The 15,524-nt window shown below is 36.2% G+C and overlaps 1 protein-coding gene across 8 annotated transcripts in view; it reads left to right on the forward strand.

Moving 5' to 3' along the window:
• Positions 1-15,524, forward strand: part of KIF27 (kinesin family member 27) — an 82,029-nt gene that overhangs the window by 39,280 nt on the left and 27,225 nt on the right. For all 8 annotated transcript variants that reach the window (XM_043927188.1, XM_043927185.1, XM_043927190.1 and 5 more), the window contains 3 exons: positions 178-333; positions 3,392-3,597; positions 8,110-8,307. In XM_043927188.1, the coding sequence (XP_043783123.1) occupies positions 178-333; positions 3,392-3,597; positions 8,110-8,307 (560 nt within the window). The remainder of the gene's footprint in view (positions 1-177; positions 334-3,391; positions 3,598-8,109; positions 8,308-15,524) is intronic.

Raw genomic sequence — 15,524 nt, forward strand, 5'->3', positions numbered from 1 at the left:
CTGTAAGCTGGAAAACTAAAATAACAATTGCCATGTTTTTTCCTTCTCTGTCTGTCCCTTCCTCTGGTACTTGTAGACTGCTTCTGCGTCTGCTTTTTTTATTTTTAAACTCTACTTCTATTAAATGTTTCTGAGCAGACAGTTTTATTTCTCAGCTTTGTTTCTTTTATTTTGAAGATTTAAAGATCGAATGTCTCCAGGAGAGTCAAGAGTTGAATTTGCAAAAATTAAGAAATTCAGAACTCATACTTACTGAAGCTAAACAAAAAATGAGAGAACTTACTATTAACATCAAGATGAAGGAAGATCTGATTAAAGAATTAATTAAAACAGGTAATAGCATCTTGTGAACCAGCTTATATGAGAAAGAAAAGCTTCTAAAGGGGCTTCTGATGTTGTAACATTTACTTTAATTTCTGATGCTCAGGACTATCCACGTCAGTCTGGAATTTGGTATAGCAGGGTGGGCTCTAAAGCCAATACGTGGAGGTTAATTATCAAAATAACTTTATTGTGTTCTATTTCATCTATGAATCTTCTTAACCAGTGTAAACTCTGTCTTGTCCTGAATCTCTGTGGCCCTTAATGTTTTTTTTGTCACTTTTTAAAGAAACATTATACTTGGCATCTGGAAATAAGATGTCTGAGATGTTTTCCTAACTCATTTTAGTAAATACCTATTTTAAATTATTGGTCTTTATTTTCTTGAATAATTTGTTTTTAACATTAATTTCAAGCTTTGTATTTTAACTGTAGATAACTTTTGTTTTTATGAAGATGTAAGGACTTGTCCTTGAGAGCCGTCCTCTTGAGTGAGCCAGGCTTTCAGCTCCTCACCTTAGCCTCAGATTCTACCAGGTTGGATGTATATACCATCCCCTTTCCTCACCATCCAGCTCCATTAGGCTTGCTCTAAAATGCACAACTCGTTTTTTTTGCTTCCCCCAAATAATATACTCAAAGTATAAATCTTGACTACTCTGAAATTCAGTAAAGAATTGAAGGGATAGACCACTAACATTTCTTTTCCCCAGTTCCAATGCAGAATGACTGTCTGGTCTCTTGGGGGAACTGAAGGAAATAGTATTAATACCTTTCTCTTCTTCAAGCCCCGGACTATAATCACACTCAGACTACACAAATTGTGGGTACCAGATCCTCTGCCAGTAAGGAGAAACTTGCCTTCCCTCTCCCTCCTCTTTCTTGCAAGCTTGCTTTCTAGCTGTCAGTCTTCCTTTCTCAACTTCCTTTCCCCTACAGTCGGACACGACGGAGTGCACATGTGCGCACGCGAGCACACACGCACACACAGACGCACACACACACACACACACACACACAGATGCTGTCCAAAGCATTTTCGTTTCTTGTTCCTGGCAGTGCATCCTTCCAGCTCCAGTTATTCCACGTGTTTGATTTTGACTCTGCTCCTTCCTCATAGGCAGGATCGATGCCAATAAGCCTCTCTTAGGAAAAAAAAAAAACAAAAACACCTCTCTTAGGTGAATCTAGGAAACAGTTTAGGGGTTTAAATAGCTTCTGCATTCCCATGATTTCAGGGTAGTGTGCATAGAACTTGAGGGTATTTACTGCTCTAAAATAAATGATTTTCTTTCAGATAGGTTATCCTACCATAGGATATCTAGCAAGCACACTTATGTAGCCTAGTATACCCATCCTGGTTGCCTTAAAATAGAGGATATCTGTACTTAAACTGAGAAGGTTCTCTCCTTGCTCGTTAGAATGGAGGACAATTTGGAGCTTCCTGAAGACCCTTAGACATGGTGTTTAGCAGAAGGGTCAATGTGTACTTACTTTTCAAAGCCCTTTCACTGAAGACTTCCCCAAACAGTTGCTACTTCAGCCAAAATGAATAACAATGACAATTATACTGTATTTCATCAGTTTTAATATACACTTTTTCACATTTTAATATCTCTGAGATCAGAATGCATCTTAAAAACCAGTGGCATTTTAGCATTTTATCATGGTGTAATTGGTACTGTAGTTTTTCTTAGTGGTTCGGAAAATATTGGTGTGTTAAACAATTTTGGGGATCTTAGAGTCACTAAAACATTGTCATATTTTAAAGTTAGTCAGAATCAGAATTGTAGGGCCAGAAGACAATTACATGTACTTATTTATAATTAATTAATTGAGATTTTAATTAAAAAGATTTTTATTAAAATTTTTTACTTTAAAAAATAAATTTTAAAAAAATTAAAAGATTTTATTAAAAAGTTAAAGAATTTTAAAATTCAGAGATTTTAAATTATTAAAATTTAATAAACTTTTATTAAAATTAAGAGACTTTCAGTATACCAGTATAACAACTGGACCCTATGATTATTCCTCCTATGAGCTCTAGACTCTTACTTCCCACTGTCATGGGTTTGCTAGTCCAGGGCTAGCTGACTATTCAGAATAAATCAGAACCAAGTTTTCAGGGTCAGTAGCTGGGCTTAGAATGAAAAGAGATACAGAAACAATATTTATATTCTGTTTTTCTCTATGTTCTAAATATTCATAAGAAAAGCATTTCAAAAAAATTTATCTTTAACAAGTTCAAATGAGATGAAAAAGGAGAGGGAGCCAGCTCTAGATTAAAGGATTCCTAAGAAACAAAACAATAAGATGTATTGTGACCTTGTTTGGATTGTGATTAAAATAGACTAATTGAAAAAAAAATAGGCTAATTGTAAGACATTTTGAGACCATTGGGGAAGTCTGAATAGGGACTGGTAGGTATTAATATTGCTAGGTATGATAGTGACTTTTTTGTTATTTCCATATTCTGTATAAATGCTTATTGAAGTATTAATATATATAGGTGATGTTATGACATCTGGAATTGTTTTAAAGTTTTTAAGTAAATTAAGAAAAAAGGCATAGATGAAAAAGCAGTGGTAAAATCTGGGTAACTCTTGAATCTGGGTGATGGAGGTTCATTATAAGGATTATTTCCCTACTTTTGGTATGTTGAAGAATTTTCATAATAGTGAAAAAAAAGAATTCAGAGATAGATTATGAGTAGTAGGAAGACAAATTATATTAAGCCAGGGGCCAAAGAGTCACCCCAAATACCTTTCTAACTGGAGCTTGATGCCAGCAAAGGTAAACTGCAAATTCAGAACAAAAGATGAACCAGAGAGAAGATTTAATGGCACCAGATGGGGACAGTGATTAAGGATCTAATTATTAAGAGGCCAGATGACAAGTTGTGTTTGACTGGGTTGTGAAGGGACAGCTGGGTTTTTAATGCTTTGCCTTAAATAGTTACATGGCCAGCGTTGTAAGAGTAGGGAAATTTTATGTTTTTGGTGTTTTACTTAGTTTTTAAACATAATTTATAATTTTTATTACTATTATTATTATTATTATTATTATGAAGGCAATGATGCCAAGTCCGTAAGCAAGCAGTATTCTCTGAAAGTAACAAAACTTGAACATGAAGCAGAACAAGCAAAAGTGGAATTAACTGAAACACAAAAGCAGCTACAGGAACTGGAAAACAAAGATCTTTCTGATGTTGCTTTGAAGGTAAAATTACAGAAGGAATTCCGTAGAAAGATGGATGCCGCTAAGCTAAGAGTCCAGGTAATTTAAAAAATGCAATTGAGAAAACTTATTTAAGGCTTCCTGCTTTTGAGGATTCTTATACCTAGTTAGCAAAGAAGTAGGATTCAGTTTTTACCAGAAGAACTGGAAGGCAAGTTTTCTTTTCCAGTATGGTGGGTTTGCATAGTTTTAGTCTGTATAGTGTATTTCTTCATTCAAGAAATGTATTTTAACCTTTTTATCAAAACCACATGATTATAAATGAAGATAACCACAGAAATAGTGTTATTTTCTGAGGGATAAAAGATTAACTAATGATTAAATAATCATATATAAAACATCTGGTATGTATATAGCACTTTCTTGACATTCAACAATGATAACTTTCAGATAGTTTTCTGAAATTATAACTGATTGGTTTAAGAAAGGTTAATAACTGAGTACTACTACATCTTATTCTTAACTTCCTAATGCTGGACTTTGCTATAACCTCAAATATAGCTCTAGTTAAAAACTTCTATTCTATGAGAAATACTCCATTATAGAAAGTTACTGTGTATGAGGTTATTCCCACATGCTTTTGGTATGGTCAGAGTGTTTTGTTAGTCTGCTTATAGTGAATTTGCTAAAATGCCTTTTCTGTTTCTTTTGATTCATAATCTTTTGCTTTCATATTGTTTCCACTTTAGGTAGAATGAAATTGTAGTTAACCTCGTCAGTGCATTAGTTGTCTGTTTTTTTAACTGTGGCACAGTTATTTTCTTTAAACAAGATAAGTGTTCTATTCTAGATGAGGATGCAAAAGTGAATAGAGCAAGAGTCCCTCCTTCTGGAGTTTTTAATGCTAACCTCAAATATATGGATGTTGCCATTAAAGGTTCTTTTTACTTAAAGTAGGCTCTCAAGTGAACACCAAGTTAAAATAACATGACTTGACACTCGGCACTTTCCTTCTGACTACATATTTTCCCTTAGCAATTCACCTCAGAGAGTCTTGGGGTCAATTCTTTTTTATTTCTCAACCATTTAAATTAAGGCTATGATAGATAACAAAGCACTCATTTTAACAAAACATTAGTAGAACAAAACAATTAAGAATTTTCCTTTGTGATTATTGTGAAATTAATAATTTTGTAGGTTTATACCTTACTTTTAGTACTGATAGTAATTCTTTTTTTTCTTTTTTTTTGTTTTTTCATTTATTTTTATTAGTTGGAGGCTAATTACTTTACAGTATTGTAGTGGTTTTTGTCATACATTGACATGAATCAGCCATGGATTTACATGCATTCCCCATCCCGATCCCCCCTCCCTGATAGGAATTCTTATACTCAAAATCAGCAAGAACCAGTCTCGTGGTAATCAGCCTATTCAGATTCTCTATTTCTTCATGATTCAGTCCTGGAAGATTGTAGGTATCTAGGAATTTATCCATTTCTTCTAGGTTATCCAATTTTTTGGTTTATAATTATTGATCATAGTCCATTACGATCCTTTGTATTTCTGTGGTTCAGTCAGTTCAGTTGCTCAGTCGTATCCGACTCTGCAACCCCATGGACTGCAGCACGCCACGCCTCCCTGTCCAGCACCAACTCCCTGCGTTTACTCAAACGCATGTCCATTGAGCCGGTGATGCCATCCAACCATCTCATCTATCGTCCCCTTCTCCTCTCACCTCAGTCTTTCCCAGCATCAGTCTTTTCCAATGAGTCAGTCCTTCGCATCAGGTAGCCACAGTATTGGACTTTCAGCTTCAGCATCAGGCCTTCCGATGAATATTCAGGACCGATTGCCTTTAGGATGAACTGGTTGGATCTCCTTGCTGTCCAAGGGACTCTGAAGACTCTTCTCCACACCACAGTTCAAAAGCATTTCTGTGGTATCATAATATAAATTCAGAAACAAATTCTCTTTCATTTCTGAATCTATTTTATTTCTTTTTTTCTTGCTGAGCCTGGCTAACTTGTCAATTTTATTTATCTTTTCAAAGAAACAGCTCTTAGTATTGATCTTTTCTGTTGTTTTCTCTTAGTCTCTATTTCATTTATTTTTGCTCTGATCTTTATTATTTTCTTTCTTCTACTAATTCTGGGCTTTGGTTGCTTTTCTTTTCCTAGTTTCTTTAGGTGTAATGTTAGAAGATTGTTTATTTGAGATTTTCTTGTTTCTTGATGTAAGCCTGTATCACTGTGCACTTTCCTTTTAAAACTGCTTTTGCTGTGTCCCATAGATTTTGGACAGTTGTGTTTCCATTTTCATTTGTCTCAAGGTATTTTTGATTCTTTTCTTTGTTGACCCATTGGTTGCTTAGTAGCACATTGTTTAGTCTTCACGTGTTTGTGTTTTTCCCCAGTTTTCTTGATATAGCCAAAATTATTATTTTTCCAAGGAGGTTATAGCCAAAATTATTACTTTTCTATGGAGGTTATTATATTTGCCATAGAAACCTATAGCTTAAGCCTTATTTGTGGATTTAGCAAAGATTATTTTTATGATTGAGATTAAAAGATTACATGAAGGATTATTTATAGTATTTGTGAATTATCATGCCTTTTTTGTTTTCCATGTTTTTTGCTGTGTAATTTTTTCTGCTGAGAGTACTGATAAGGAAAGGAAAGAACTTACTTAAGTTCAAAAGAAACTCTAATAGGCCAAGGACTGAAATAAGTTTCCCATTTAGTTTTAGAAATTTCTGTGCCTTTGCCATATGCATGCACAGCTGAGGATGCTCAAGATGACAAGGATGGTGCTAGGGAGAAGAAGAAGGGTGATGGTTAAGTGTCTACAAAGTACTCTATACACATGAGATGTTTTATATGTAGTATTTAAAAATTATTTAATCCTTTGAAGTGTGTATTTTTACACACTTACAAACAAGAAAACCGGTTTATGAAGATAAAATAACTTACTCATAGTCATATAATTGTGATGATAAAAGTGGTTTTCGGTACACTAACATTTCATACCATTTAAAAATATTGAAATACTGGTTGTTTTATTGTTATAATGAAGTTATTTTAGTTTTTAAAACTTAAATTTGTTTTAATTAAAAAATCTGAAATCTGTGTTCTTTGCCTTTAGATATATATAGTGTTGTATGCTGTATTAATATTTTAATCTAACAGAGTGCACATTCCACATTTGAGCATCTGTGGAATAAGCACAAAAGACAATGATAACCTATCTCACTCTTAAATAAGATTATCAGTACCTATACTGATGTTTTCAATATCATGTGGAAAAGACACTATGGTACTAATATTAACATTTTTGCTCCAATGTTGCAATTACTGTCAAAAATAAGTGACAAAACCAGGGTCCAAATTCAGGCTTGGGAAACTGCAGAGTCCTGTGGCATCCAAGCTAGTAGTGCTCAAAGTAGTCCACTGCAGATTGTTCGTTATTGGTCTGCAGTAGGATAAAGGTAACTAGGAGCACAGCTTCCCTCATCAAAAAAAGTCTTGCATGGAAACACCATCAGCTGAATCTAATAATGTCCTTCATGGTGCAGGCTGACAGCAGTCTGTGAGTGGTACTGGTCCACAGACCACCCTTTGAATAGCCCTGCTCCTAAGCTACAATGCGTCTGTGAATACTTAATTTAATTAAAACAAAATGTGTGTTTTTTCCCAGCAGTTTATTGCCAAGATAAAAGAAATAATTATTGTAGTCTGCATGACTTACAAATAACCTCACCTTAACTTTATTTCATGTGAGATGTGCTTAGTGCAATGCTAAAGTACATAATACAAATCTATGTTTGTTTGATCAAGATTAAATTGAAACACTGGTATTTTATATTAGTACAGTAAACTTCACAGATGTTCACAGATTTTTAGTGTTCTCTATGGATAACTTTTGCTAGAGAGGAAAAGCTTTATTTATGATAGTTAAAATAGTAACTATAATGGTTACTGTTTGGGAAAATGGTATCATTTCTGATCATTTTAACTCAGGGATTAATGATTTAGGCTATAGCTGGATTTTAAATACAAGTACAATAGAATACTATGCAGTCACATAGAAAGAACAAATCTATGTGAAAAGATCTCTAAGATAAATTATATAGAAAAAAAAGGAGGTGGAGAATAGTCTACCTAGAATATATATACGTAAAGTTATATGTGTATAAATTATTTCTCAGAGAATACTTAAGAAATTGGTAATTTTGTTTCAGGAAGCAGGACAGGTAGATTAGGCATCTGAGATAAGAGTCTTTTTAAATATAAGTTCAGTTTTGTATTGTTTTAATTTTTATTGTGTACGTAAAGTATTTTTAAATTAAAACACTAAAAAAAAAAAAACAGTGATGTTGGTTTTGTTCTGTTTGGCTGCCAGCACCAGGAAGGCTCATCATTCTTTACATCTTGTGAAAATTATGATAGTTCTGATTGTAAAAGTAGAAGTATAGAAAACAGTTGTGAAACTGTCAAAAATAAATTAAAATCTAGGAAGAAATGCCAACATGCATAATTAAATGGAAAGTTTTAAGTTTACTGGAAGGATATGACAGATGCATTTTTTCATTTTTAAATATTCCATGTGATCCAGGTCTTACAGAAGAAGCATCAGAATAGTAAGAAATTGGCATCACTGTCAATCCAAAATGAGAAACGTGCTAATGAACTAGAGCAGAATGTAGATCACATGAAATATCAAAAGGTACAGCTGCAAAAAAGACTTCGGGAAGAAAACGAAAAAAGGAAGCAACTGGATGCAGAAATTAAGCGGGATCAACAAAAAATCAAAGTAATATTGTCATACTTTCCTGCTAAGCATAATATGAAATGTTCAACGGCTCAGAGCTAATGAAACCAAGGTCTTGATTCAGTTGGCATGTGAGGTATCTAACCTTGGCCTGTCCTTGGCTGCTGTTCCCATTCACCTTATAACTTTGTTGATCTACATAGTAAAAGCTATTTATTGAATTCTGAGTACTGTCTTGAAGGCTTTGACTTCACAAAAGAAAGTACAATGATAATTTCTCTAACTAGTACCTTAACTTCAGTTGAGGCTGTCAAAAACATAAATTTATGAAGCTGACTTCCTAAAAAATATCTAATATTTGACTAGGATTCCCCATTTTCAAAGTGCTTTGACATGCCTTGTCCATGTGTCAGCATAGGAAAAAGTACAAGCTAAAAATGATGGTACCATTTCATTCCTAGTGTGCAGAAAAGTGATCAGACCTGTGTGCCTAGCAGTTCTGGGGAGGAACTAGTGGAATCAGCCCAGGCTCTGGAGCTTGGCTGGTGTGTATTCAGATCCCAACACTCTCATTCTTGGCTGGACCATTTATTGGGAAAATCACTTACCTTCTCTGTGTCTGTTAATTCTTAAGTATCCTTATCATGCTTGCCTCAGTAGGACTCTTCTGAAGAAAAGGAGGCTGATAATAATCATGTCAACACCAATAACGAACACTTATCTAGCACTGTGTTCCAGGCTCTGTTCTATGGAAATGTTAAGCCGCACCCAAGGTTTGGGACATAATTGGAGGTTTCCTAGATTTTAAATTTAGGAAAATAACATATTCTCAGACCTTAGAAAAAAGAATGACAGAATTTAGACATGGAAGGGAACTTAAAGAGCATTTAAGCCGAGTTACTGATTCTTAATTTTTTATTAAACACTTTTATTGAGATATACTTCACATATCATACAGTTTACCAATGTAAAGTGTACAGTTCAGTGAGTTTTGGTATATTACATTATTGATTTTTATAAACTGTGGTAAAATATAATATGAAATTGAACATTTTTACCTTAAGCATATAATTCAGTGGCATTAATTACATTCACAGTGATGTGCAACCATCATCTCTATCTTTTTTTAAACCTTTTCATCACTCTCAGTAACCATTAAGCAGTGAGTCCTTTTCCCCCTCTTCCCCCCAGTGCCTGGTAATCTTAATCTACTTCTATATTTATGAATTTGCCTATTCTCAGCATTTTATAAAAGTGAAATCGTACAATATTTGTCCTGTGTCTGGCTTATTTCATTTAGCATAAAGTTTTCAAAGTTCAGCCATGTTGTAGTATATATCAGAACTTCATTCCTTTTTATGAGTGGGTAATATTCCATTATATGCCTACACAACTTTTTTTTTCTACATTTATCTGATAGACACTTGGGTTTCCACCTTTTGGCTGTTGAATAGTGCTGTGGTAAACATTGGCATACAGGTAACTGTTCAAGCCCCTGCTTTCACTTTGGACTTGAAATGCCTCGATGTGGAATTGCTGGGTCATATGCTGATTCTATGCTTGGCTTTTTCAGGAACCACCAGCTGTTTCTGATAGTGACAGCACCATTTTACATTCTGACCAATGGTGTTTGAGGGGTCTGATTTCTCATCTTCATCAACACTTGTTTTCTGTTTCTTTTTTATTATAGTCACCCAAGTACATGTGAAGTGGAATGTCATTATGATTTTGATTTGCATTACCATATTGACTAATGATATTGAGCATCTTTTCATGTGCTTATTGGCCATTTGTATATCTTCTTTGGAGAGAAGTCTTTTGAAGTTGTCTTTTTTAATTGGATTGTCTTTTGTTACTGAGTTGTGGGAATTCACTCTGTATCCTGGACATTAAACCTTATTTGATACATGACTTCCAAATATTTTTTTTCCATTCTGTAGATTATCTTTGCATTTTCTTGATAATATTCTTGATGCACCAAAGTTTTACATTTGTATGATGTTCCAGTTTATCTGTGTTTCCTTTTTTTCACTTGTGCTTTTAGTGTCATATCTAAGAATTCATTTCCAGATCTAAGATTATAAGGATTTACCCACCCCTGTGTTGTCTTCTGGAGTTTTATGGTTTTAGCTTTTGTGTTTAGGTCCTTGGGCCATTTTGAGTTAATTTTTGTATGTGGTGTGAGGTAGGGGACCACTTTCATTCTTTTGCATGTGGGAATCCAGCACCATCTACGGAAAGACAGTTATTTTTCTGTTGAATGGACTTGGCACCCTTGTCAAAAATCAGTTGACTATACATCTATGAATTTGTTTCTAAACATTCAGTTCTATTCCATTTGTTTCTGTGTCTGTCCTTGTGCCAGTACACACTGTTTTGATTACAGTAGCTTTGCAGTAGATTTTGAAATTGGCAATTAAGTCCTCCAACTTTGTACTTTTCCAGCATTGTTTTGGCTATTCAAGGACCTTTGCCATTCCATATGAATTTAAGGGTCAGCTTTTCCATTTTGGCAAAAAGGTGATTAGAATTTTGATACAGATTGTGTTGACTGTGTGGCAATATTAAGTTTTCTTATCCAGGAGCATGGGGTGTCTTTTTTTTTAGTGTTTTCTCCCTTTTATTTATTTATTTATCTCATTGACTGTGCTGAGTCTTCATTGCTCTGGGTTTTTTCTCTAGTTGTGGTAAGTGAAGGGCTGCTCTTCATTGTAATGAGCAGGCTTCTCATTGCAGTGGCTTCTCTTGTTGGGGAGCATGGGCTCTTGGCATAAGGGCTTCATTAGTCGCAGCATGTGAGCTCAGTTGTAGTTCCTGGGATCTAGAACACGGCTCATTAGTTGTTCTGCAGGGGCTTAGTTGCTCCACAGCATGTCAGATCTTCCGGGATCAGGGATTGAACTTGTGTCTACTGCATTGGCAGGTGGACTCTACCACCTAGCCGTGGGAGAAGCCCTGGAGTAGTCTTTTCATTTCTTCTTTAATTTCTTTCATAGTATTTTATAATTTTTAGTGTGCTAGTCTTTTACCTTCTTGGTTAAATTTATTCCCAGATATTTTATTCTTTTAGGTGTTATTATAAATGGAATTGCTGTCTTAATACCCTTGAGTTACTTATTCTTAATACTGTGACAATTATTATTATAGAAAATAAATAACATTTATTATCTTCATTCGATACTGTGCTCAGCACTTACATGCTTCATCTCATTTATGTCTTTTTATGTTCCTATATTTCCAGCTTTTCTTTTTCTGCTAGATTCTTTCTTTAAACAGCTTAGGTTTTTCTCATCTGAAAATTATTCTTCATCAACTTTATACTTCTGTCTCTCTCTCCTCTTCCCTTTATAACCAAACTGCTTGGAAAAGTTTACTATATTTGATTCTGTATCTTTTCTTTTCATTTGTTCTCTTGTCTTCTCCAGTCTGGTTTCTGGGTCTTGGCTGTACCATTCACTTCAAAGCTCTTGAGAAGTACATCAGTGCTCTCTCTGTGACTGAAGTCATTAACACTGCATTCAACATAGTTAACCACTTCCTCCATCTTGAGATATTTTCCCCTTTGCATTTGTGAAGTTATGTTCACCTTGTTTTTTCTTCTCTGATTGCTTGTTCTTTGTCTTTGCTAGCTTATCCTACACTACTGTTTCTTTACTTACAGGGATTACTCCAGACTCTAGCCTATGTCCTCTTTATCTTCCGTACTTTGGCCTGGCTGACATCTCATCTCTTTTCCCGTGGCTACAGTTTAACTCTGACAGCTCCCAAATTTAATCCTTGATACCAGATTTGCCATTAGAACTATGGATTCACACATCCAACCACTGGCATCCTTATTAGGTTGTCTTATAGGTGATCCACACAGTCAAAGGCTTTGGCATAGTCAATAAAGCAGAAGTAGATGTTTTACTGGAATTCTCTTGCTTTTACAATGATCCAGTGTATGTTGGCAATTTGATCTCTGGTTCCTCTGTCTTTTCTAAATCCGGCTTGAACATCTGAAAGTTCACGATTCACATACTGTTGAAGCTTGTCCTGGAGAATTTTGAGCATTACCTTGCTAGCGTGTGAGATGAGTGCAATTGTGTGGTAGTTTGAGCATTCTTTGGCATTGCCTTTCTTTACGATTGGAATGAACACTGACCTTTTCCAGTCCTGTGGCCACTGCTAAGTTTTCCAAATTTGCTGGCATATTGAGTGCAGCACTTTCACAGCATCTTCTTTTAAGATTTGAAATAGTTCAGCTGGAATTCCATCACCTCCACTAGCTTTGTTCATAATGATGCTTCGTAAGGCCCACTTGACTTTGCATTCCAGGATGTCTGGCTCTAAGTGAGTGGTCACACCATTGTGATTATTTGCGTTGTGAAGATCTTTTTTGTATAGTTCTTCTGTGTATTCTTTCACCTTTTCTTAATATCTTAATACCAAAGCCTTTGACTGTGTGGATCACAACAAACTGTGGAAAATTCTTCAAGAGATGGGAATATCAGACCACCTGACCTGCCTCCTGAGAAATCTGTATGCAGGTCCAGAAGCAACAGTTAGAACTGCACATGGAACAACAGACTGGTTCCAATAGGAAAAGGAGTATGTCAAGCCTGTATATTGTCACCCTGCTTATTTAACTTATATGCAGAGTACATCATGAGAAATGCTGGACTAGATGAGGCACAAGCTGGAATCAAGATTGCTGGGAGAAATATCAATAACCTCAGATATGCAGATGATACCACCCTTATGGCAGAAAGCAAAGAAGAACTAAAGAGCCTCTTGATGAAAGTGAAAGAGGGTGAAAAAGTTGACTTAAAACTCAACATTCAGAAAACTAAGATCATGGCATCTGGTGCCATCACTTCATGGCAAATAGATGGGGAAACAGTGGCAGACTCTATTTTGGGGGGCTCCAAAATCACTGCAGATGGTGATTGCAGCCATGAAATTAAAAGACACTTGCTCCTTGGAAGAAAAATTATGACCAACCTAGACAGCATATTAAAAAGCAGAGGCATTACTTTGCCAAAAAAGGTCTGTCTAGTCAAAGCTGTGATTTTTCCAGTAGTCATGCATGGATGTGAGAATTGGACTACAAAGAAAGCTGAGCACCGAATAATTGATGCTTTTGAACGGTGTGTTGGAGAGGACTCTTGAGAGTCTCTTGGACAGCAAGGAGATCCAACCAGTCCATCCTAAAGGAAATCAGTCCTAAATATTCATCGGAAGGACTGATGCTGACGCTGAAACTCCAATACTTTGGCCACCTGATGCGAAGAACTGATTCATTGTAAAAGACCCTGATGCTGGGAAAGATTGAAGGCGGGAGGAGAAGGGTCCGACAGAGGATGTGATGGTTGGATGGCATCACCAACTCAATGGACGTGAGTTTGAGTAAGCTCCGTGAGTTGGTGATGGACAGGGAGGCCTGGCGTGCTGCAGTCGATGGGGTTGCAAAGAGTCGGACACAACTGAGCAACTGAACTGACTGACTTATAGGTGAATTCAGTATCTTCCTTACCTCCCCACTGCTCTTCCTCCCTGCTCCCTTAATGGGGGAGAAAGTATAGTTTTCCAGTGTACTGTACATGACATTTCAGTGCATTCAGTTGAGCAAACTAGAAATTTATCAATCATTCTTGACTCTGTCCTCTTCCTCCTTACCCGTATCCAATGAACCAAAAAGTTTTGTAAACTGACTCTTCTGATGGTCAGTTCTCATTTCATTGCCAACAGCCTGGTCTGTTTGTTGCAGTCCTTCCTCCAGTCTGAGGAGCAGCCCTGTCTCTCAGTCCTGTGGTCTTTGGGTCTCAGCTTCTCATCTCTCATGAACCCTGGCTTAAACCAACAAGACATAGCACTGTCTAAATCTTTGTTTGGGGAAAAGAAAGAAACTTTTGAGTAGAACACATAGTCTGCTGAAATGCAACTCTTCTGGTAACTAAAACTTAGCACTTTCTTATCTAGGGTAATTTTGTTCCTTCTGGCCATCTTTCTTATTCTAGGGAAATATGACCCATTTAAGGGCGAGAATGAGTATTCCAGGAAAAGAAACAGTCTGCCGTGAAAATATATTGAAATTTCTATTACTTCATGCAAAAACAGCATCTGCTCAGAGTCCTAAGGGACATCTTGTTTGCTGTTTTGGAACTAGCTTTCTAACATTTCATTTTTCACATGACTAAACCATTTCCAGTGAATACTAGGACTTCTGCATAGGTTCTTTTTAGAGCAGCAGTTCTTAACTGATAATAAAGAAAAGGTATGGGAACCCCTGAAATTGTGGATCAGTGTGTGATATGGGACTTCTCTAAGCACCAATTTCCTCATCTGTAAAATGGGATTTATAATGGTATCTGTTTCATAGGATTATTGTGAATATTAAATGAGATAATTAAATAGATGTAAAAAGCATAGCACAGTACCTGGTAGACAGCTATTTTAATATTATGTTGCTGTTGCTGCTGCTGCTGCTAAGTCGCTTCAGTCGTGTCTGACCCTGTGCGACCCCAGAGACGGCAGCCCACCAGGCTCCCCTGTCCCTGGGATTCTCCAGGCAAGAACACTGGAGTGGGTTGCCATTTCTTTCTCCAATGCATGGAAGTGAAAAGTGAAAGTGAAGTCGCTCAGTCGTGTCCAACCTTTCGAGACCCCATGGACTGCAGCCTACCAGGCTACTCCATCCATGGGATTTTCCAGGCAAGAGTACCGGAGTGGGTTGCCATTGCCTTCTCCAAATATTATGTTAGGGATTACAATATATGGTAAAGGTAATAATGTCTAGAGCAACATACAGAAGAGGAGATTAGATCACCTGTTATATACTTTCAAAGCATGTGCAGGAAAACAAATAGTAGAGAGTCAGCCCTGGTACAAGGTGCCTTTATTTCAGCATCCTAAAGTCGCCGTGACTGTGACAGGAGCTGAATTACAACTGTGAACAACCAATAGGGAAGCATGAAAAATTAATGGTTAGTAAATATAAGAGGGCCTAAATTCACTCATAATTCAACTCAAGTGGGCATAGGAAATTTCTTTATTGAGTCTATAGCCTCGTGTTCTTTATGACACTCCTCCCACCCTGCCCAGCCCAATCCGTGTCATAATAACTGCTCAAAATATCATAGGAACTAACCAAATATCCAGTCGGTTCAAACTTTATTCTGATAGTTCAGACATTTCCTTCAGATAATTCTCAGTTCTCTTGAATAAGAATATTCAATTTCTTCCTCCCCATGCTTCTCAAAGATAGGCTCTAGTGTATG

The sequence above is a fragment of the Cervus elaphus genome, chromosome 16 (assembly GCF_910594005.1).
Source record: "Cervus elaphus chromosome 16, mCerEla1.1, whole genome shotgun sequence".
Classification (NCBI taxonomy): domain Eukaryota; kingdom Metazoa; phylum Chordata; class Mammalia; order Artiodactyla; family Cervidae; genus Cervus; species Cervus elaphus.